The sequence below is a fragment of the Rattus norvegicus genome, chromosome 1, assembly GCF_021556685.1.
Source record: "Rattus norvegicus strain SHRSP/BbbUtx chromosome 1, alternate assembly SHRSP_T2T, whole genome shotgun sequence".
Lineage (NCBI taxonomy): Eukaryota > Metazoa > Chordata > Mammalia > Rodentia > Muridae > Rattus > Rattus norvegicus.
The window spans coordinates 206,927,606-206,950,755 of record NC_141534.1 but is presented as its reverse complement, the minus strand read 5'-3'; the positions used below and the strand labels follow the sequence as shown (position 1 = coordinate 206,950,755).

The 23,150-nt window shown below is 50.0% G+C and overlaps 1 protein-coding gene across 11 annotated transcripts in view; it reads right to left on the bottom strand.

Annotated features, from left to right (window-relative positions):
• Lrrc27 (leucine rich repeat containing 27) overlaps positions 1-23,150 on the bottom strand; it is a 30,597-nt gene that overhangs the window by 4,247 nt on the left and 3,200 nt on the right. For 4 of the 11 annotated variants that reach the window (XM_087583076.1, XM_087583088.1, XM_087583082.1 and 1 more), the window contains 8 exon segments: positions 20,911-21,041; positions 17,372-17,430; positions 14,479-14,631; positions 11,841-12,195; positions 10,141-10,287; positions 8,053-8,146; positions 1,433-1,551; positions 27-150 (listed from right to left, as the gene is read on the bottom strand). In XM_087583076.1, the coding sequence (XP_087439202.1) occupies positions 27-150; positions 1,433-1,551; positions 8,053-8,146; positions 10,141-10,287; positions 11,841-12,195; positions 14,479-14,631; positions 17,372-17,430; positions 20,911-21,041 (1,182 nt within the window). 11 annotated transcript variants of the gene reach the window in all.

The following is a 23,150-nucleotide window of genomic DNA, read 5'->3' as shown; positions in this document are numbered from 1 at the left end:
TTCCCACGCAGGCAGCAGACACTCACGGTTTCCAGGTCCTGGTTGGCCGTCTTAATGTCTTGCGTTGGGTTGGTACCCAGGAAACTGCGAGCACGGATCTGCTGTGTGTGCCGCCTTATCTTGTCCTCCAGCTCTGCCAATGGTGAGGTGCTGGAACACAGACACTTGCTGTTCGCGATGCTGGCCTTAGGCTAGAAGTGCCCATTACAACCAGAGAAAGTGCCTTTTCCCTGTAGCCCACTAGGCATCCTGAGGCACCAGGTAGCTATGGCTCCTTGTCTCCCACTAGAGATGCTGGGCTTGAGGAAACATATTTTTACCCACAGGGCCACTCTGCTTTAAACACCCTCAAGTTGGGGCTGGAGAGCAAGCTCAGAGGTTAAGAACACGGTGGATCTTACGTAGGACTGAGGTTCAGTTCCCAGCAGCCTGGTGGTGGTTAACAACCACCTAGATTCAGTGACAAAAGATATGACGCCCTCTTCTGCTCTCCTCAGGCACTATACATACATGGTACACAGACACACGTGCAGGCAAGACACCCATACACATAAACATAAATCTTTAAGTACCCTCAAGTCCATGTGTGGCTTTGCCTACCTAGAAGCCTGTTCTATGCAAGTGGAGGACAGCGTTTCTTTTCATAGGTGAACAGATTTACTGGATTTACCAAACCTTTAGACAGAGCAGAACATCTCACTGACCTGAGATTCTAAACACATCTCTATCTCTGTTAACTGTCACTCTAAGGTTACTATTTCTTGACTGTAAATGCCATGATTTAGAGTGGCAGAAAGAGGTCAGGAACCGCTCTGGCTAAATGCAGGGGACCCCTTCCCATCCCCTTCCTGCGCGGTTCATTCTCTGCCACCTGCGCTGGACACTGCAGTGCTTCTCCAGGGTCCCAGTGGCTTGGCTCAGATCTCTCCCCTTCCCTGTTGGTCTTTCATTGGCACCTAGCTTCCCCAAAGCAAACCCGAGCTCTAGGCGCGTCTGCCAGCTGGTCAACTGCCATGCCACCAGTCCTGTTATATCCCCCACAGAGACTCTGATACTAGGGCATCAAATCCTAAGGTACCATGAACTGGCCTTCTCTTGTGTTTTCCTGTCTTTCTTTTGGCAGAAGGCACACCCAGCATACCACTATGGGAAGGTTAGGTGTAGTCTTGAGAGCAGAAAGGTCAGAGCTGGGGGTGAGACAAGTGGTCAGGCACTGGAATAACTGGGGCAGGACTGCGGGGGGCGGGGGGTGTACCTATAGGAGTATCCCTATAGGGGAGTCGTCTAAGTCTTCCTGATCATCTGGCAGGGTGATAGAATTCCAAGGGCAGGGACCATGTCTTTCCAGATTGCTCTCTGTGCTGAGTGTTCACATAAGGCTGGACACTCAGAGGCACTGAGCTGGGGAGCAGAATACACAACTGTCACCAACCTTATTTCTATACGCTTTTGTGCTATCCCCTCTCTTCTGGGCTTTACTTTCCCAAATGGACTCGCTGGCATTTTCTCATAGTCTGTCAGATCTGTGGCAAAGGGAATCTTCGATGCCATCTAAAAGAAACCGCAACAAGGTGTTTCTATCAACGGGCGGGCAGGAAGGCTGCTCTTCCCACAGGCCCACTTGCCAGGCTCACAAACCTTCCCTTCCCCCTGCTAGGCCACCCAGGGACAACATAGAGGGGACATTCTCTACAGATGCCCCCGCATCTCTCAAAGGCCCCAACAACACAGGCTGGAGTACAGGCAGTGCCCATCGAGGGATGCTGGGTATGTTCAAGGTTGCCACAGTTGACCCAGGATACCCTGAGAGTCTATTACATGACAGAAAACACACTACAGTTAACAAGACCAAAGTCATTCATACAGGTGGGAATTAGTTTTAAAATCACAAAGTTTCAAGCTAATATGTAAGTGCTGATGCAAACTGAGTATATCAAGTATAGGCCTTAAACTTGGCCAGCCTGCAGGGTAGCGTTGCAGGCCATGGGTCTAGACATTGCGGGTGGGACAGGTGTCTCAGTTGTTCCCTCTGATAGAAGAGCAGCTGCATTCCGAGGGAATGTCCAGATATGCCTTTTGGTACAGCCACCCCCCAAAATCCTTGGCCCTTAAGGCCAGGTAGTGCTAGATCTTTCAACAGCCTGGAGTGCCCTCAGTGTTTCCAGGACATTCCTCAGCCATTTTGCCATGTTGCCACAGCAGCCCTTGTCTCTGATTTCAATGAATTGTGAGAGCAGAGCATGGGGAGATGGGCCCAGCCCAGAGCAGGGACTTCTATGCTCTTTGTAATATTAATGGGTTACTTGGAATCATGGAAAGAGTCCACCCCTCGCAGCCCCCTAGGCACACTTATTTCTAGCCAGCCTGATGCCACTCAGGATTTATGGCTGCCCACACCTTATTTGGCTTTCCTTACCCACTGTGGTCCATGTAGACACTGAACTGGTCTCCCTTCAGCAGCCCTGCCTTCTGCTGTAGGCCTTCCTCCAGGGCCTGGGTCAACTGTCTCCTGACTGCTGTGGCCTTCCTCCAGGGCCTGTCCTCAAGTCACAGACACACCAAATCCAGGCTAGTCTCCAAATTCTCCTCTGATTATGACCCAAGAGATCTCCCGTCTGCTCTCAGCTTCTCGTGCCCATCCAGTGCCTGTATCTTCCTTGCTCTGCTCAGCCTCAAGAGCCAAGCAAGGCTCAGCCCTAATCCTGACTCCTTCAAGAACTGAGCTGTCCTGTTCCCTTTTAATATTGGGAGGCGAGGGGACTTCATCTTGTTTGGTTTAGGACCCTGAGACAAGAGACTAAGGTGCATATTTTACATATCAAAGCAGACCTGGCCTCCAGGTTCTCCCAGCAAGCCTCAGTCCCTACCTGGCATATCCTGCCCTCAACTCTGAACTTTCCAGCCTAGGGACAGGGCTCGAGCCCCTCCCCACTTCCCCTCTTTCTCCTCATCTCTCTATATCTCTGTGCATGTGTCCTTTCTCTCTTTCTCTTCCCTTCCCTCCCCCTCTTTCCCCATGGTGATTTCCCTGGCCTCAGTCCTTGGGGCCAATGAACTCAACTGAGAGCAGTTTCCTAATAAACCTCCCTTTAATATAAACTAATCTGGCTTGAATTGGCTCATTTCATCGGCAGAGAAATAACTTAACACATCTCCGTGATTAAAGAAACAGAAGTTGAGACTAGACACATTTCTATCTTTCTATCTTCCTCCCAGGTCTCCTGCTGTAATGGCCAGCTTCCTGCACAGCCATTAGATGGCACCTAAAGCTGTTTCTGCAGCTCCAAGCAAGCCCATGTGCCCCAATAGGACCTGCTAGTAAGGGCAGCAAGGACCACGTGACCAGAGCTGCTCACTGAGCTGCCTCCAGGGGGTGCTGTGGGGAACTAACCCAGCCCCAGATTCAGGACTTTAGGTGTGTGTGCATGCATTTGCAAGGCGCCCGGTACGCAAATGGGGAGGCAGGTTGAGAGACTCCAAGGCTGGCTTAGTAGAGTGAGAGTGAGTTGAAGAGGAGGAAGGGATGAGTTTCCTGCCACGGCTCCTGCTGTGCACTATCTCCCTGCAAGGGTGGACTTTGAACTCAGCCAGACCCTGCCTCCCTATCAGATCTGCATCTTCCCTTCCGAGCAGAAGATTTCCAGGGCTGGAATCTTAACTGCCAGCACGTGCAGTTCAAACCCAGCATGCCTGACACTCGGAAGGGCCTGGGACCCAGGAAGACACAGTGAGGGGACAAGAGCTACCACACCCTTCTTTTACAGCCACCCCCACCCCGGAAATGCACAGGGCCGGGACACATCGGAATTTTGCATGCCTGCTGACTGTGACAGCTGCCTCACCTCGGGAGACCAAAAGTCTTTCAAAGAAATTCCAACAGAAAGAAATGTATGATGTTAAGTCCAGGTGATTTTTTTTTCTCATTAAAGTCAGAGACTTTACTTGTTTTAAAAAAATAAAGGCATGTTTGTATGGGGCTTCATCTACACGAGTTTACTATTACAGAAAAATATAGACAAGAAAAAGTCATCCAAATACCTTATTCTCTAAGAACAACAACAAAAATCTAAGTGCATGAAAATTGAGCAACGTTTTAGGTCCAGGGAGCGTTGGTGGCTGGGGAAGCTTCTCATCGGCTTTACAAGAGAGTGTCAAACCCTCAATTGCTAAGGAGGCCTAGGAAAAACAGGCTCAAAGGTCACAGGCAAGGCTTCACAACAACATGGAGAAGAGAAATGTCAGCGTTTCTGAATAGGGTGGTAGACCTGGATGAGTCTCACCAGTGTCCAACCTCAGAAGTCTTTTTACCAGGCTGCACCTGCACAGGATACGACCTACACACTCATGGGTAACAAGAAGCAAGGGAAAGGCAAGTGGGCTCAGTTTGGATTTCCCCAGTTTCCCCACTCATACGTGGTGATTACTCAGCTTGGTGCACAATGCTCAAGGCTGGAGCATCAGCTCCACCCAGCAGCCTCTAGCCATGCTCGGCACCCTAGCGCCCTCTAGTGACTTCTTGCCCAACTGCAGGAGCCCATACAGGTTGAGAACTCTTCCAAGGCTGGCACAGGGATGCACCTTCTACTGTGAGTCCCAACTGTGTGTGTGTTTCTGCAGATGACAAAATACACCACCAAACCTCTTTGCTCATTGCTTCCTATTAGACTGCTGTCATCTCTGAAGAATGAACTCGACAGAGTCTCCAAAGACACTATCTTGTTTGTTTTTTGAGATGAGGCCTCATGTGGCCTCAAACTCCATTGTCAGCTGATTCTCCTGTCTTTGCCTCCCGAGTGCTGGGATTACATTACAAGACCATGCCCAGTTTCTGTCGTGCTGGGCCTCTCACCCAGGGCTTTGTGAGTGCTAGCAAAGCCCTCACCACCTGAGAGATATCCTCCGTCTGCTTGTCCTGTTACTGAGATGATCTTCCAGGAGGCTGCTGGGGCTGTACTCACAGAGTGCTTACAGTGCAGGGTTCTTAGCTGGACCAGTGAAGTAGCTCATACACGATGAGCTCATACCTCTGGCCATTTGGGTTTTCTCTTGGGAACTTGCCTGTCACATCCTCTTCCCATTTCTCTCTTAATCTTTGGTTTCTTTTTAAAAGGTTTTTTTTTTTTTTTTTTTTTTTTTTTTTTTACTTTATGTATACTGAGTTCTTTGCCAGCATGCCTGTATGTGCACCATGTGTGTGCCTAGTGCCCAAGGGGACTAGAAGAGGTCGCTGGTTCCCTTGGAAGTGGAGATGGTTATGAGCTACCAGATGGGTACCTGGAACTGAACCCAGGTTGCAACAGCAGCAAGTGTTTGTAACCACTAAGTAATCTTTCCAGCCCTCTTTGGTCAGTCCCTCCCTCCTTTCTTCTTTCTTTCTTTCTTTCCTTCCTTTTCTTTCTTTCTTTCTTTCTTTCTTTTTTTTTTTTTTTGAGACAGAGTTTCCCTGTGTAGCCCTGGCTATCCTGAAACTCACTCTGGAGACCAGGCTGGCCTCCCCAGGGCTGGGATTAAATCAGTGAACCACCACTGTCTGACTGATAAAATTATTTTTAATTTTTTATACGCATGAAAAGAAGCTGGGAACTATAGAAAGAATGATGGACAGGAAAGTGAACAAGGAAAACACACTCCTCTCTGACATCACACACAGTGCAGAAGGCAGTACCACGGTGGACCAGAACAGAGCATCCTTCAGAATGAACAGAGGAACCAAGGCTAGCTTTCAGCATGTTTTCCCTGAAAGCCTCTGTGGTCCTCACTATATCATTTAGGAAGATCCTGTTTCAGGGTCCAGGATGGCTTTAAAGAACTACTCTTGAGAAAGGCTTCCTGGGTAAGGAGTGTCCGTGACATGAGGTCCTGTTTAAGCTGGAGGAGCCCAAATCTTTTGAACTTCTATCCCAGGAGATGGCAGCGCTGTGTCTCTACCAGCCATGAGCAGTGGACCCACATCACCCAGGGACCCTACCTGCATCAGAATTTGAAATCCCTACCCTGTACCTTCTGTCACTCTCCTATGACGTTCCTCTTTCTTCCTTTCTTTTTCTTGTTTCTTAAGATAACGACCCATTGTTTGAGTTGGATGAACAATGGCAGCCTGCCCTACCCAGCCATCAGCTGCCCAGCCCCCACTGCTGATGAGCCACACCAGACATCAGTGACAACAATGAGTTCTGCTTAGACATCAGCAAAGGTCTCTGCTTCAGGAAAGTTGCACTAGAAGTCAGTGACAAAGGGGCGTGGCAGATGGTCAGCAAGGCCCTGCTACAGATTTGGTGATGACGGTCCTGGTAGAGATAAGAACGAGTCTGGAGGCCTAGATCATTCATGGAGGGGAGGCCAGCGTGACTGCAAGGGATAAACATGCTATCCTGAAAGGGATCAAGGCTCGTGTCTTACTTTTCTTTTGCTGTGAAGAGATACTATGACCAAGGTGACTTATAAAAGGAAAAGTTTACTACCGAATACTAAATTTGCTTCCTGATGGTTTCAGTGAGTTAGCCTGGGGCCACCATGGCGGGGAGCCTGGCAGCAGGCGGCAGGCATGGCATTGGAACAGTAACTGGGAGCTTACACACTAAGACAACCATGAAGCAGAGTGGGGGTGGGGTGGGGGGAGGGGATGAGGGAGGGAGGGAGGAAGGGAGGGAGGGAGAGAGAGAGAGAGAGAGAGAGAGAGAGAGAGAGAGCGCGAGCGAGCTAGGAGAGAGAGAGAGAGAGAGAGAGAGAGAGAGAGAGAGAGCGAGCTAGTTAACTGGGACTGGCATAGCTTTTGAAACTTCAAAGCCCAGCTCTGATGACACTTCAACAAGGCCTAGTCTTTCCCAAAGGGTTCTACCAAGTGTGGACCATGCATTAAAACACATGAGCCTGTGGAGGCCATTTTCATTCAAACTACAACAGCTGGGTACATGTGAACGGGTGGCCAGCTGCTCAGAGAAAGATACTTCGTTGCTTTGTGGTATCCATATTCCTAATACAAGTCTCCCTCTCACTAAACCCCAGGACACCGTGAGACACAGGTCAAGCCAGAGCATACCAGGCAGCAAGAATGCTGGTTGACAAGGGGACCCGGCCAGACCAGGGTGCCTGGGTCTTCATATCGCAGCGCCAGGCATGACTATTCTGAGCGCTGCTCTGTGATCTGGGGAGAGAGCGACATCAAAGGAAGAGAGAGGAGGGATGCACAGGACTCTGAGCAGACACTGGAACTTTACTGTAGATTCTAAAACTAGGTGTAGGTGTGTGTGTGTGTGTGTGTGTGTGTGTGTGTGTGTGTGTGTTTAGGATTTGAACTGTGCCCACTGACCTCACAGAGTGGTTAGAACACACCATGGCCTTGGGACCTTCCTCAGTTACTAACTTAACCAATGGCTTGCTTGACATGGGAAACCATTTTTGTTTTTTGACACAGGGTTTCTCTGTGTAGCCCTAGTTGTCCTGAAACTCGCCCTGTAGACCAGGTGGCCTCGAACTGACAAAGATCTTCCTGTCTCTGCTCCCAAATGCAAGGGTTCAGGTGTGCAACACCACCGCCTGGCCAGGCACAGAGAATATCTTTTAGAAAAAGTTTGAGGAGACATTTGTAAACAAGCTGAGCAGCACACTGCCTGTCTAGACACGACTGCAGAGGATACCAGGTACATCCTGGAACAGCAGCCAGCTCCCTGGTGCTGATTGCCCGCTGTGCCCTACAGGACTAGGATCTGCAAGGAGTGCTGTACAGACACCCTGTGAGACACAGCCTCATGAGGACCCTGGGGTCGAGGGTAAGTTGCAAGGCCACTGTTCTTTACATCCCAAAGTGGCTGTCATGTGGGCACACACTTGAGAGAATGACGCCCACAGACACATCTCAGCCTACTGCTTTGAGTCCTTCAGATGGAGCCAGTAGTCAGTGGGCAGAGGGCAGCTTCAAAAACCAGGGCAGCTGCAGTGCTCACAGGGTGGGGCTGTGTGCAGCACCAACTGACTTAGAGGAATAGTCTGGACATTGTGTGTGAGCTCACCCTGCTCACGCATGGGACCAGAGCCAGCTCGCCTGCCACGTACCGTATTCCTATGTAGAGGTTGGAATTTACTGAACTCCCTCCTGTGCCTCATCAGCTGGGTCTGCTCTCTCCAGTCCTGCAGAGCTCTCTTGTCTCTGGAGAAGAAGCACGGTCACATTAAAGTCACAAGCTGCAAGTTACTTCAAGCAGAGCTGGCAAAATGTGCTGTCATTTCGGCTTCACTAACCCTTCTTCTATCTATCTCTCCAGAGCGAGAGACCTGTAGCCTTTTCCTCCTCTCCCCTCTCCTTCAGCTGGGCTTCTTCCACAACACTTCGAGCAGAGACTGGGGTAGGCAGATCCCAACTGAAAACCCCTGGATGCAGTTGCACTCCATGCTGCAGGCTGATACCTTGCTGTGGCAGCTGGGCTCTCCACGTCCCTCTGCCCAGGGAGGAATGAGCTAGGGCCTGGGTACTGTGTCACAGGCTGCAGACCCTGCTGTGGGTCATAGCAGCTTCTCAGATACTTGATAAAGCACATCTTCCATCTCACTCGATCCCTGGGGGCCAAGGGAGCTTCTAGGGATACAGAATGTTCGCAGTGTCCAGAGTGGTAGGGATGGAATGAAGCCTTGCTACATTAAAGCCACCTCTGCTCCAGTGGCTGTTACCCTAAATCCTGTTCCAGATCAGCCTCTTCTTGTCCTCTTCAGAGAGAGACAACTGTGCACTAGCTCGTGCATTTCCTGCCTTGGTTTGGACCTCCCCATCTCTCTTTCCACCCTGAACTCCATTGCCTTAGAATTTCCAGGGCCCTCTGGGTTCCAACATGGCGTATAGAGCTGGGTCCTCCTCTATACCTCCTGCCAGGTGTCCTGCCACCAGCCTAGATGGTCCAAGTCCCCAGCCCCCAGTGCTCAGACATGCTCCAAATCTTCCACTTAGCTCCTGGATGAGGGACTCCATTTCATCAGCCACCTCTCCATCATAAGAAACAGAAGGGATTTGCTCACCTGTGAGGAAGCTCTTAATTCAGAAAGTGAGGGCGCCTGCCCCCCATAGCTGCTCAGCAAGGGAGCGCAACACAGGAGTAGGACAATGGAGAGAAGTCACAGGTTCTTTGTATACAAGGATGTTCTCAACCAAAGTGGACAACCCATTGTGGAAGAGGACAACCGACTCCAGGGTGATGCCATGAATGTTGCTTGTGAGCAATGTGTCCCCAGTTAGGGCCCAGACAAACAGAGGCAGACTTCCTGACTGTGGCCTCAGGAGGTTTATTTATAGGCAGGTTTCAGAGGGGAGGAGTGGGAGGTTTCAGGGACATGTGCCTGATGTGGCCAGGATCCCAGATCCTGACAGAACAGGGAAGGGACAGTCAGAAAAACTAAAACTAAACGGGAGAGAAGACGAAGTCAAAGGCAGCATGTGGGATATGACTAGGAAGGTCACAGAAGCTAAGGACATAGAGAGTCTGTCCTTGCTTTAACCAGCGCTTGCATATTCACCGGGATCCCCCACTGGCCAAACCCAACCATGAGGCTCGGGGCCCTGTGGTACTGTGGATGTGGTCCACTCTGGCTGGCTGGAGGGTGTCCATAACAGGACTCAGCTGGGTTGTCAGCAGAGCTATAGGGCAGAGGAGAATAGTTGTTGAGAATGGCGGGCGTGACAAGCTGGCCATCGGAACTCAAGGGCAGGGAGTGTGTCAGTGTGCCACCAACATGAGAAGCTCACAGGTTGCCAGTAACTTCTAACAATAGTCCTTAGATATGACGACAGGCCCTGGTGATGGGCAGGGGAGGAGAAAGGTACTTGGCCTGTGGGCAGACAAAAAGCTCAAGGCACTTGGAAAATGTAGGCAGGCCTGGGGGGGGGGGGGAAGGCAGGGGACAATAAACTTCTCAAAGGATACCCACTGACTACCATGCTGTGCAAGTCCAACTAGGAGTCTCTGAATGGCTGAGCAAGGGCCTGGGCATCTCTGAGAACTGTAAACCATGTGAAATGTGCAACCCAGGGCTTCCAAATGAGGAAGCTGACCCAGTCTGGCCAGGAGTACTGAAGCCATCAGATCCCTGGTGAGGCTGGTGACAAAACCATACCGACATGCTTGACCACTGGGAGGTCTCCCAGCTCAGGCGCACCTTCTCCGCTGCTCTAGCATTCTCTCCTTCTCCTGGAGCTCCTGAAACGCCATCTTGTGAGTGTCATCCATCCTCTTCGTATGAACTGTGTTTTGGTATGTTGAAGAGAGGTTGGGCAAGATGCCTCTGAAGGAGGTAGACCTCTTTCTAAAATCACAAAGTGTTTATAGCTGAAAATGTAGCTGTGTGATGGCAGTCAGGCTCGCCGGAAAGACAATGGTGAATACATACAGATTTAAAAGAAGATCACAGAGTTAAAGGGTTACATTGTAAGGCCTTGTCTCAAGAGACAAAAAGCAAAACCAAGACCCCAGCTCCTGCTGTAATACATAGCAGGAAAGCTTAAAGCAGGCCTGGTGGTCCGGTCACACTGAAATAGTCACTGTTCCCAACTACAGCAATCCACAGGAAGCTTCAGTACTGATCTGTGTCCTAGAGGACTCTGTCCTCTAGGTGTCCATCAGTTACTGAGCTGAAGTCCATAGGAAAGGGCAGCCTTAAACCATTCCCAGGAGGTGGCACAGTGTCAGCGGGGGGAGGGGACCAGAGGGAGTGTGGTCACACACTCAGTGTTCCAACCTCTCAAGCCACATCAGTCTCTGGTATCTATGTCCGACAGAGAGACAAACTTAAGTACGTTTAGAGAGTGGCCCACGATTGCCGGAATAAACTGGCAGTACTATTCATTACACTGAGCATAAGGGGGAGGAGAGAGGGTTCCACACAGCCGAGCCGAGTGTTTGCTCTCATTGCCCGTGACTCAGAGTGAGAACATTTCAGTAGCCCCAGGCCACCAGGACCACAGGCCATGGTGCAGGGCGCCAAATCATTTTGGCTGTAATGTGGATGTATGCTTTGAGATTTAGATGAACGCCCAAGCCCAGGAACTGCAGAGCTGGCTCAGTAGCTGAAGTGACCGCTGCACAAGTGTGAGGACCCGAGTCTGCTCTCCAGGCACTTGTGTAGAAAGCAAGTGCGGTGGCATGCACCTGCCACCCCGGCAATGTGGGGCGGGGGCCGGGGAGGCAAAGACAGATGGCCGGACAGACTAACAGAAATAGAAATGTTCAGTGAGAGAGCCTGACTGGAAGATCAAGATGCAGAGTAAGACATTTGAAGTCATCCTCTAGCCTCCACGTGTGCACATACAGGCAAAGATACCCTCACGTATGGATATACACACTCACAATAACATTTACACCATTCAAAACCACAGCATAGTTAAAGAGCTAGCTGTTCTCTCCAAGCAGGTCTCTGCCTGCCATCTGACTCCCACAGCTTCTGTGGATATCTTCCCAAATGTCCAGAGAGTTTTAAACCACTGGCTACTGTCAGTTCTAAGAGTCTGTCACCCCAAGGAGCCCATTGTTCCCGGAGATATGATGGAGGGTGTGCGAGCCGGACTGAACACATTCTTGTTCTCTCTGCATGCAGCACCATACAGTTACCACACACATCAGCTGCATGCACAGGCACTGTGCGCCACCCATGAGCTGGATTTCAGCTACATGCCCTACTCTGCCACGTGTGTTCAGGGATACTGGTCTGCTCTGCTCCTATACTCAGGGCTGGACCAATGCACCCCAAACAATGGTTTTAGCACAGGCAAGCACATTAGGAAGTAGACACTGTGCTTCAGAGGACCATGGACTAAATTTACAGCTCTGTGGGTCAGGTAGTCTGCCTTAGCACGGCCTCACCTGAGTGTGGGCCATGGCTTCCTGCACTTTCTTTCCTTGGCATTTATTGCTGCCTTGAGATTTGGTGGCAGCTCAACAGCCAAGAGCTTGTTCTCTTGGACCTCCACCTGCTCATTTTCCACAATCTCCTGCCTCAGCTTCCAGAAGCGCCTGATCTCCTCCTTACTGGGCCAGATCTCAGAGGAGGAACTGGATTTGCGGAGCTCACTCAGGTCCAGCCTGTCCATAGGTGGGAAGAAGTCACCTTTCTCCTTCACCACTGCTGCCTCCTGGTCCAGGACATTAAGCCCGTTCTCACTGGACAAGTCTTTATGGGGCAGAGGGAGCAGAAGGTCGCTCTTAGCTGTTGGGACTCCTGGAGGAATAAAAAGACATTTCAGTATTTGTGGGGTCAATCTTCACTGGATTTAGAATCACCCGGGAGACCCCTGGGGCCTGTAAGAATGTTTTCAGAGAGGCTTGACTGAGATGGGAAGGCCCATCCTCAGTGTAGGTGGCCCTACGTTAAGAGCTGGGGACCCAGACAGAAGAGCTCCAAAGTTATCTCTTTCTGCCTCCCAGACACTGGCACATTGTAACCAGCTATTTCAAGTGCCTGCTGCCATGACTTCCCCAGATGGACTGTCTCTCCTCAAATCCTGAGCCAACAACATAAGCCTTCCTTCCTTAAATTACTACTAGTGGGCATTTTGTCACCCAACATGAGACTATGCCTACAGCAGTGGCTGGTAAGTCAGTGTCACTCTCTCAGCATCAGCTAGCTGTCAGGCCCAGAGCCTTTGTTTCTTTGCTCGGATGTCTGGAAGGTGAGAGGGTGTCCACAGGCTGCCACAGACCTACAGCAGCTACTGGGTGGGGGATGGACACATGTCAAAAGCCCTGAGCTCCTCCCGCCTTCTCTACCTACTCTATCTTTTAGCCCCTGTGCATGAGACATCCTTGCCACCCGTCTGGCATGTCTGCTCCCCTCCCTCAGGATATCTCAAATCTTTATTTCAATGAGAAGCTAGCCTAATGCTCTGCTGACGTTTAGTTCTGGGTGAGCTATTGAGAAAAAAACCAAAACAAAACAAAACAAAAAACCAAAAAACCAAGTCCAAGGACTGCTGAGGTAGGGTGGCACCCACCCAGTGGAGACACAGGCTGCAGATTTGCTCTCAGGCTGACAAAGGCTTGGCAGCATGAGCCAGGAGGTGCAGGACTGGACAGGAGCCAAGGTGCTGGGTCAAGCAGAGTGACCCCTCCACTGTCTAGTGTCTTCTGGTCTTAGGTGCTAAACACCTTGACCACTCTTGACTACCATTGATCCCCTCCTTGTACTTACATAAAACATATCAGAACAGGAGTGACTTCCAGCCCCAAACTCTACCCCAGAGCCAGGGTGTCACATTGACTTCTGTCATCTGTCATAGCATGTGGACCTGGACCCCCACAGCTGTCCCTGTGACACTCTTGTATTATTTCCTGGTGCCAGATCCAGTGTCTTCCTGAAAGTGTGGTGTATTTAACTTCCAATGCTTTTAGTCTCCTCCACCCTGGAGTAGAGCTTTTCCTTCTCTTTCTTGGCATCCTCACTTCTGAATGAACAGAATGCTCTTTCACTGGGGTCTGACATACATGTCCTCTAGTATTCTGCACCACTTGGCCCAGGAGCTGCCCCAGACCTGCTCCAGACCCCTGAGTGCAGTAGCTGATGCTTCCAGACTCTCACCCCTGCCTCTCGGGATTACATAATTCCACGCTTGCACCTGCTTCTGCCAGGCATGCAGTGCTGTCTATCCTGCCTTTCCTCTCTTATCCTGTCCTCGTCAAGCTGTTCTTCAGGGACTGAGGGTGCCATCACAACCTTTCAGAGGCTTGCTATGTGCGGCTTTCCCCTAAATCCTGTGCCTTTGCACAGGCAGTTGAAGGCATTGGAGTTAGATGCTACCCAAAGAGGAGCCCTCAGCTAGGTCCCCATGCAGGCACAGGAACCCTTGAGGCCTAGACTACACACTAGGGTCCCAAGGGCTTGCTAAAGTACTGCTCCCTGCTCACCTTCCCTGCTGCCCAGCGCCACTCCCTCTAATGTTTCTGAGGCACCTCTAAAACCACCCACAGGCTCTTGAATCCCTGACTCAGAGCTAGGGCCTGACACAAGCTAAGGCCCTTAATGAATGAGATTGCTTTAAAACACAGCAACCTGGGACACTCATGGTGGACGATCAAGGCAAATACTGGTACACTATTCCTGTCCCCTTCCTCCTCTCTGGCTGCTCAATATGTTGAAAAAACGGGGCAGTATAAGTATCTGACCACAGGGGGACAACATGTTTGTTAAGCTAGTTCTTGGTACCTAGGCAGGGACAGGATGTGTTCTGTGGAGCTGTTTAAAAAGTTGTCTGGAGGAGCACAAGGCCCTCTCAGAGCAGCTGCTTGCTAGTAGCTTGGTGGCAAAGACTGCTCCACTTGCCTTATCCCATGAACTTTTACCATATCTACCCAGACAGGTGTGTACGGCTCAAAGTGGACTTGAGCCAGGGCAAGGCATGGTGTTTGGGGGCAGTGTATGGGGCTAGCCTTTGCCGTGTGAGCCCCACAGAGGCCGGAGAAGCCATGCTCCCAGTTCTTGTCTAGTAATAGAAAATTCTCTACAAACCTGGAAGCGACTCATCTCCAGGGAAGGCATTCTCCACTGAGCAGATGCGGAGGAAGGTGAGGATGGATACCAAGCCTTTCTGCACAATCAGGTAAGGAGGGAATTCCAGAGGGCAATGTCTCAGGTTCAGTGCCGTCAATGTAGTGACCTGCCCTGGGGTGGAGAGGAAGTTTCAGTCCTCTGCCCCCTTTTTGGAGAGGGACACAGAAGGGAGAGGAAAGCGGATGGACTTGGGGAGCTCCTGAGTTCAAGATCGTCGGCCACATGGGGAGTTCATGGCCAGCTTGGTTTACAAAAGACTGGCTCAAAAGAAGGAAGAGGAGGCAGGAAAGATGGGGATGTGAGCAATGAGAATTGACAGTTATTATTCATTTGTCTATTGTTTCTGTGGAGACAAGGTCTCACCCTACTGTTGCCCCAACTGGCCTGGGATTCACTGTGTAACCCAGGCTCTCCTCAGACACACAGCAATCCTCCTGTCTCAGGTCCCAAGTGCTGGGATTACAGGCATGAGTCACCAAACCTGGTTGGATCGATAATGTCTTAAGGATTCACTTCCCACCCCAGTCTCAAGGCCAGATGAAAACCAACTGCCATCTTCTGTATTTGCTCGTGTGAAGACAAACTACATCATGGTCTCTCCTTCCTCCCACGTTCATTCATTTGGCCACCTTCTCCCACATTCCCACTTCTGGACAGGCTTCATGGTCAACTGACAATGTCAAGAAGACCCAGGGAAGATCTTCTTCCAAAGATAGTTGTCCATCTTCTTTAAAATGCACAGTGCCTCAGTGACACAATGACGTGAAGTGACTCCTGTCCTCGTGCCTGGCCTGCTGCTTCCCTTCCTCCCGTCCAGCTGCTCGAGCCTCCTGCATTTTAGTAACTGGGTGGGCTGCATACAGTTGGCTTCTGTGCTTTTATCTGGCCAGAGCGTCTCTGCCTTTTAAATGGCAAAGCACTGCTCACCACAGGAAGCCAGTGGAGAACCTCTAGTTTTGTATAAGCTAAGGAACATGTGCTAATCTTCCCTAATTAACTGGGCTGATGTGGAAACCACCCAGGTGTCTCCCAGAGGCTTAACTGAGAGGAAGGGGAACCTGCCCTGAACCTGGGGAGGCACCATCCCATGGATTAGAGACCTCGACTGAAAAGGCAAAAAAGTAGAGATGGATGAGCAGCAGCATTCCCTGTTCTCTGCTTCCTGACCCAACCCAACCTGCATACTCCTGTCACAGTGCACCCTGCCACCCCTGCTTTACCATGGGCCAGCCTGTCACAGTGCACCCTGCCACCCCTGCTTTACCATGGGCCAGCCTGTCACAGTGCACCCTGCCACCCCTGCTTTACCATGGGCCAGCCTGTCACAGTGCACCCTGCCACCCCTGCTTTACCATGGGCCAGCCTGTCACAGTGCACCCTGCCGCCTCTGCTTTACCATGGGCCAGCCTGTCACAGTGCACCCTGCCACCCCTGCTTTACCATGGGCCAGCCTGTCACAGTGCACCCTGCCGCCTCTGCTTTACCATGGGCCAGCCTGTCACAGTGCACCCTGCCGCCTCTGCTTTACCATGGGCCAGCCTGTCACAGTGCACCCTGCCGCCTCTGCTTTACCATGGGCCAGCCTGTCACAGTGCACCCTGCTGCGCCTGCTTTACCATGGGACAGCCTGTCACAGTGCACCCTGCCATGCCTGCTTTACCATGGGCCAGCCTGTCACAGTGCACCCTGCTGCGCCTGCTTTACCATGGGACAGCCTGTCACAGTGCACCCTGCCGTGCCTGCTTTACCATGGGCCAGCCGGTCACAGTGCACCCTGCCACCCCTGCTTTACCATGGGATGGGCCAGCCTGTCACAGTGCACCCTGCCGTGCCTGCTTTACCATAAGCCAAAACAAATCCTCCTGCCTTCAAGCTGTTCTTGTCAGGTATTTAGTCACAGCAGAGAAGAAAACAACTCAAGCATGGCCCATGGGTGAATTACGTCAGAAAACACCGTTGTGCTGAGGGACAAGTTGGACCCCATGGGTGGAGTGAAGGCATCGTCTAGAATAAAGTGCAGTTCAAGTGTATGTTAGAAAAGAGGGACGGAAGCCAAAACCCAAGCTTCCAACTCAACAAAGTTGAAAAAGGAACAAGCAAAGCAACCCTAAATAGACCAAGATAAGAGAGAGCAGAAACTAATGCTGTAGAGGAGAACATGACCATCCTCATCTGCAGCAGAGAAACTGCACACGAGGGAGTGAATGGTACCCCGCACCCACTCGGGAACTGAGATTAAATCCAGAGGAGGGCACTGAAACAAAGCAGCTGGGACTCAAGGGTGAACTGGTCCCCCAGGAAGGCAAAGCCATGTGATGGCCGCATGCAGAGTTGTATGGCCAGGTTCTGTTAGGCTGTGACCACATGCAAAGCTCAATCTGGTCTTGGCACAGACAACACATGTAACTGTTAACTCCTCTACCTGAGAACAGGCCTGAGATCTATAAGGAACTTGGAGACAGCCCTCTGGACATGCCTTAGGGTGGCAGTATTATGGTAAGGTTAAATGAAGTAGAAAGACCCCACTACCACCACTGTGGGCGGCGCCATTCCCAGGGCTGGGATCCTGCACTGTAGAAAAAGGAGAAAGTGGGATGAACACCAGAATTCACCACTTTCTGACACTTTCAGGTTCCTGCCTGCTGTGAACCTTTGAACTGTTTTTCTCGAGTAAGCTGTTTTGGTCAGAGCGTTTTATCACAGTGACTGGAAGAGTAACTAATAAACTGCGAGAGGGACTTTGAACACCTTGCTGCCTTAGCTTTTTGGCCATGCCTCTCAACTTCATCGAAAGCCCTTGGGACTTCAAAGCATTTAAAGCCACCTTCCATTTTATTGCTATAGTACTCACCTAGCTCAACAGGTAACGCTTTGATAGGATTTCTTTCTAAAAGCAAAGTTTTCAAATGTCTTCAAGAGAAAGAAAAAATAAACAATTTAGAAAACAGAAGATTAAATGACAGTCTATAAAATATGCCAAAACTCCTCATTTTCCTTTTCTTGCGTCCTAGATGTCCTAACACAGACCTACACCAGCACCATCAGCAAACACCTCAGAGTCTGAGGGCAAAAGGAGTGTGGCACCTGTTCTGTTTTGTCTTTCAGATTTAATTCTTAGAAACCTGCTATTAATTTGTTACTCTCTCCCCTTTTACTTCTCAAGGACCCTCAGCCAAAATCTGGCACAAGCTCTGAGACAGCCTGTTCCTGCTCTGTGCTGTTCATTTGAAGATAGCTAGGCTTTGTCTCAAGGCCAGGGCTAGCAAAGCACAGAACTCTAGGCCTGAGCTACACCCAGAGACTCTGAACGACGCAGAAACCATTGTTCTCTGTATTGATGGGCACAGTGTGACCCCACCTGAAGAACCTGAGGCAGAGAGGAGACTGCTGGGTGGAGAACACTGTAGCCTCAGTGCCCAGGAGGGAGGCTCACCCTGGCTTACTTACTTCAGCATCGCTGTGGTGCTACTTTTTGAGGAATTCCATTAGTTGAAGTTTGTTTTGGAGACAAAGTTTCACTTTATACAATGGCTGGTGTAGACTTTGCTATGCAGATTAGAGTGATCTAAACCTGTCAACAATCCTCCTGCCTCCACCTCTCCAGGATTAAGATTAGGGATGCAAGCCATGTCTTCCTTTATTTGAAGTAACGAATAAACTCTTCTCTCTCTCTCTCTCTCTCTCTCTCTCTCTCTCTCTCTCTCTCTCTCTCTCTCTCTCTCTATCTCTTTTGACAAAATTACTATTGAAAGAAAATTAGGGGTTGGTGATTCAGCTCAGTGGTAGAGTGCTTGCCTAGCAAGCGCGAGGCCCTGGGTTCGCGGTCCTCAGCTCCGGGAAAAAAAGGAAAAAGAAAATTATGTGTGTGCATGTTTTTTAGGGCCTACATGTATGTACATGTACCATATGCCCATGGAGGCCAGAAGAGTGTATCAGATCCCATAAAACTGGAGTTACTGAGTCAAGAACTGTCCACGAGGGCCTTTACAGAGAGCCTAGTCTGCTCCCCAGAAAGCCCTTTCAACCGCTGACCTATTTCTTCCGCCCCAAGAAACTCAACGTGATGTGCACAGGGGTAGGTTACTGCAACCTTCCTGACCCAGCTCACGGGCTCTGCTGTACCGCCTTCAATCTGCTCACAAGGGAACGGCCAGCGAGGATGTGCCAGCTCTGTGGGAGCAGCTGACTGTGATTCAAGAGACTGAGCAATGTGCCGTGGGCTTCTCCGGCACCAGAGCCAGAGCCATTGCAGTCCATTTGGCTTGGCTTCTTTTGGAAGAATCTTTATTTGATACTTAACATTCACCAAATGTTAAGCTGAATGCAGGCAGGACGGTCTCTGCTTTATATAGCAATACCCATGTGATGAAGAGCCCGTGTCAGGCTGGATGTTCCGACAGTACCAGGCTGTCCTCACTGGTCACGTCGGTGCCATCTTAAATTGCACACACATCTGCCAGCTTGTAGTCTCAGGAGAACAAATCAGCAGGCCTTGTCTTAATCCCTGTGCCCATGCTCAAACATCCACGCGTGGTGAGGGCGGGGAGGGGGGCTCTGATGATACTATTGTTTTAATTATTTTTTAACTCTAAAGCCTTTAATGAGCCCATAATTACTTAAAATTTCTAATTAATATGTTTCAGCCCTTCAGCAAGTGGATTCAATTTTAATGACATAATGGGTGTAAAATCAGAGGCTCAATTATAACTTAAGCAACACAAAGCAGCTGGCTTCGCCTATCAAAAATCCAAGGATTCCCGATCTGGGGATGGAGCACCTCTTTGGGGTCGAAACAGGAAGTGGGCCCCTCAGCATCAGAGTTTATGTGACCTTAACCCTCCAGGACAACAACTACTTGCCAGACCCAGTGTTAACAATAAAATGTTTTGTGGATGAAAACACTCAGATATCCCGCATAGAAGATGGTTCCCTTGTGAGGAAGAAAGCCACTCTTACACAAGATATGGGCCCAGAGGACCAGGTGGCCTGGACAGGCAGCCATGACTGGGTGGAAACAGCCCAGAGATCCACTCAAGAGATCCATCCCCGAGGTTTCACCAACAGCTAGCTGGCCAGACACATGCCCTCCCCTTGTCAGTCCATCCACAGCTTGCACTGCAGGACTCAAGGTCCCTATAGCGCCAGAGGAGGGTTCCCGTAGCATCCCCTGGCTCAGACACAGCAAAAGCAAGCTGCTTCCTGCTGAGCTGGACGCTGAAAGCAAGGACGTTTGCTATCACCATCATCTGTGCCGAGTGCTTGCTTTTTTTTTTTTCTCATTTTTATTTACATTTTCCCAAACAGTATAACCTCTGCAAACCTTAGGCTGTTACACAGTGGACTCGTGATACCACCACTGGGACACCCCCTACCCAGGATCTGGGGTCACCCCTGGATGACTCTTGTTTTCTGGTCTCATGATGCCAATCCCAATAGCTCTGAGATGCCCTGAGGCCCAGCTGAGGTCAGCTCGGCCAAGCCTCCTGCGTGGACCTCTTCCCTGGCTGCCTGCCAACTCTTCCTGCTTCTACCCTTTGCCCTACAGCTTCCTTCCTTAGGCAGTGATCTGAGGCCAAGCCTAATTCTAACCCTCCCACGTTTGGTTAGTTCTTTCAAAAGAAGTTTCAAAGTTGAGAACACAGATCCCAAACCCTAGAGGCCTTCGTCAGCTTTGCCTCCTACCACGTCCCTGACACCTGGTAAGCCCCCAGTTGCTTTGAGAATTCTTGTCTGCCCTTTTCCCTCTGTCCCAGCCAATGAGGTGATAGGGGGTCTGAAGGTCAGAGCTAATGCTGGTACAGGGGGACATATGGCATGGAGAGAGAACCCAAGAAAGGAGATGGTGAGCCTGCAGATGGGGTACGGGGTGGAAGTCTGGGTGTCGAGGGTGGGCTAGACTGGGCTCTGCAACTGGGAGTTCCAGGAAATCCTGGGAAGCCAAGGGGCAGGAATGTGGTAGGACAGTCCACACTGCTTGCTTAGAGATTTCTAGCTTTCTAAAGGCGGGCAAAACTCTTCCCCAATAGTCGGGGGGGGGGGATTCCCCACAGCCCATGGCGATATATGGTGGGCTTTTCATATACACAGTGAACTTTTGACCTTAGCCTCCCACAGCAGGGTCAGGTGGAATCAGCTGCCCTAGAAAATGTCAAAGGGCCCATCATGACATGGTTGGCTGCACCTGAGAAGGCTGTCTAAACCATCTGGACTTGGATAGCTGACCATACACCTCTGGGCTCTGTCTAAACCATGTGAACTTTTTACATTTTGAGATGACAGCTCATTATGTAGACCAAGTTGGCCTCACACACTCAGACATCTGCCTGCCTCTGCCTCTTAAGTGCCCAGCCCAGATCAAGACAATCTGATTGCACATCTAAGGACACTTACTTGTGAGAGCCAATCCCAGGTGGAAGAACCCTGATCTTGTTGTAACGGAGGTCCAGCCATGTCAGGTTGGGCAGCAGCTGGAAGAAATCCTGTGGAATCTCGCTGAGCAAATTCCTCTGCAGGTGTAATTGCTTCCACAGAAGGAGACCAGAGGGCAATTTGTCAGCCAGTGAAATTTAAAACCGTCTCCAAAAGGACTAAAACAACCACAGCTACACATCAAACCAAACATAGAGTAGTCTCAAGAACCAGAGAGATTTAAAACCTAAAACTGTTTTCCTTTTTTCTGGCCACACCCAATACCACACCCAGCAAACCCAGTGAACAAGCAGAAGAGCCAGGTCTGATTGATTCCCAGTTGGCAGTGAGGGGAAGGCTACAGGGACACAGACACATTCTGCTGTGGCTTGATTTGTAATGACACAGAAAGAGGCCACCACACAGGCAAGAACATGATACATGTGGCTTGATCTGAGTCCTGTGAAGTGTTGCCCTGACTTGGCCAGGGTAATATTCTATGACCCCTCAGTGGATGCTTGAAACCACAGACAGCACTGGGACAGTCTGATTTCCTGTCTGTGTGCTCCCAGGATGAAGTGTAGCTGCTGAAGCCAGCACAGCGAGAGGTTAACAATAACCAACAATGCAATAGAATGGTCATAAATACATGCATGTTATTAAAACAGTTTGTTTCTGAAATTTTCTACTGAGCACTCCTGGATAAGGGGAAAAGCTACATATGTGTGTGTGTGTATGTGTGAATACACTATATATATCTGTGTGTATGCATGTATGTGTGTATACTATCTATATGTGTATGTGCATATGTGTGTATCCACACATACATGTACATTATATATATGAAATGCACAATACTATATTTAGAATCATATATAATGTATATGTTAGAGATTTTACTATTATTTTGTGTTGCATGTGTGCATGGTGAGCATGCATGCATCAGCACACGTGTAAACATCAAAGGGCAACTTCGTGGATCCAGCTCTTTCCTCCCACCTTCACATGGGTTCTGGGGATGGAACTCAGGTTACCAGGCTTACTTGGCAAGCACTTATGCCTACCTAGCCATGTTGCTGGCCAGAAGTGTGTTATTTCATAGTCTCAGTGTAGCTGCATTATAGGGTATGTTTAACATGCTTCCATGATGTTGCTGCTATATGCTGTCAAAGCATCATTTTGCACGTTTACACTCGTGTTCACACTTGCCATGGGGGCAGCATCACATGTCAGGGATGCTGACCTTAAAGCAAAACTTCCTGAGTTTAAATCTAGGTTTTGAAAACTCTTAGCTGTGTGATCTTAAGTAAGCTCCTACACCTCTCTGTTCTTGGGTGTCCTTGCCTGTACAGTGGGGCCAATGGGGCTTCCCTGGCAGGATCACACAGTAGGTGTGAGTGTATCAGCCATTAGATCACACAGTAGGTGTGAGTGTATCAGCCACTAGATCACACAGTAGGTGTGAGTGTATCAGCCATTACAATTGTGCTGCCTTCCTACTCAAGCAGCCGTGGGCAGCTTCCCCTGTCAGAGTGACACTGCTCCCAACTCTATAGATCCCATCTCCCTGATATAAATGACTTCCAGGTTCTTGAAGAATGTTGATTGCAATAATGGTGTTTTGTAAGCATGAAAATAGAACATCAGTTTGGAGACCATCAGTCCCTGCCTGCTGGCAGCTGGCATGGTCTTTTGAGATTAGAATGGCAGGCAGCTGGCATGCATGGTAGGACACATGCCCTTGACTGGATGCTTATGAATACTTCCACATACACAGAGTGCACGCCCCACATAGAACATGAGAATGCATATCTCCTGCACATACGTTCCTCAGGCACATAAGAATACACATGCACATACATACACATGTGTCTCTAGACATGTGAGGATACATTCCCCCTTCCCACATGTGTACATGCTTTCTTCAGTCATATGGTGGCAGATGTCCCCTCCAACACATGAGGAGACACATCCTTATACATGCATATGTGTCTCTGGGCACATGACACGCACATGCAAGACCCCATCATGGCCCTGCTTGACTTTTTAGAGTGGAGGCTTTAACCTGCTCAGGCATGCTCTTTTCCTCTCTGTGTAAGCTAATCCTGACACTCAGACTGGAAACCAGGGTTCCTTCTGGACACGGGAAAATGAACCTCAGAGAGGGTAACACGCCATCCCTCCCCAGCGAGCCCGGCAAAGCTGGCTCCGTGCTGTCTGGA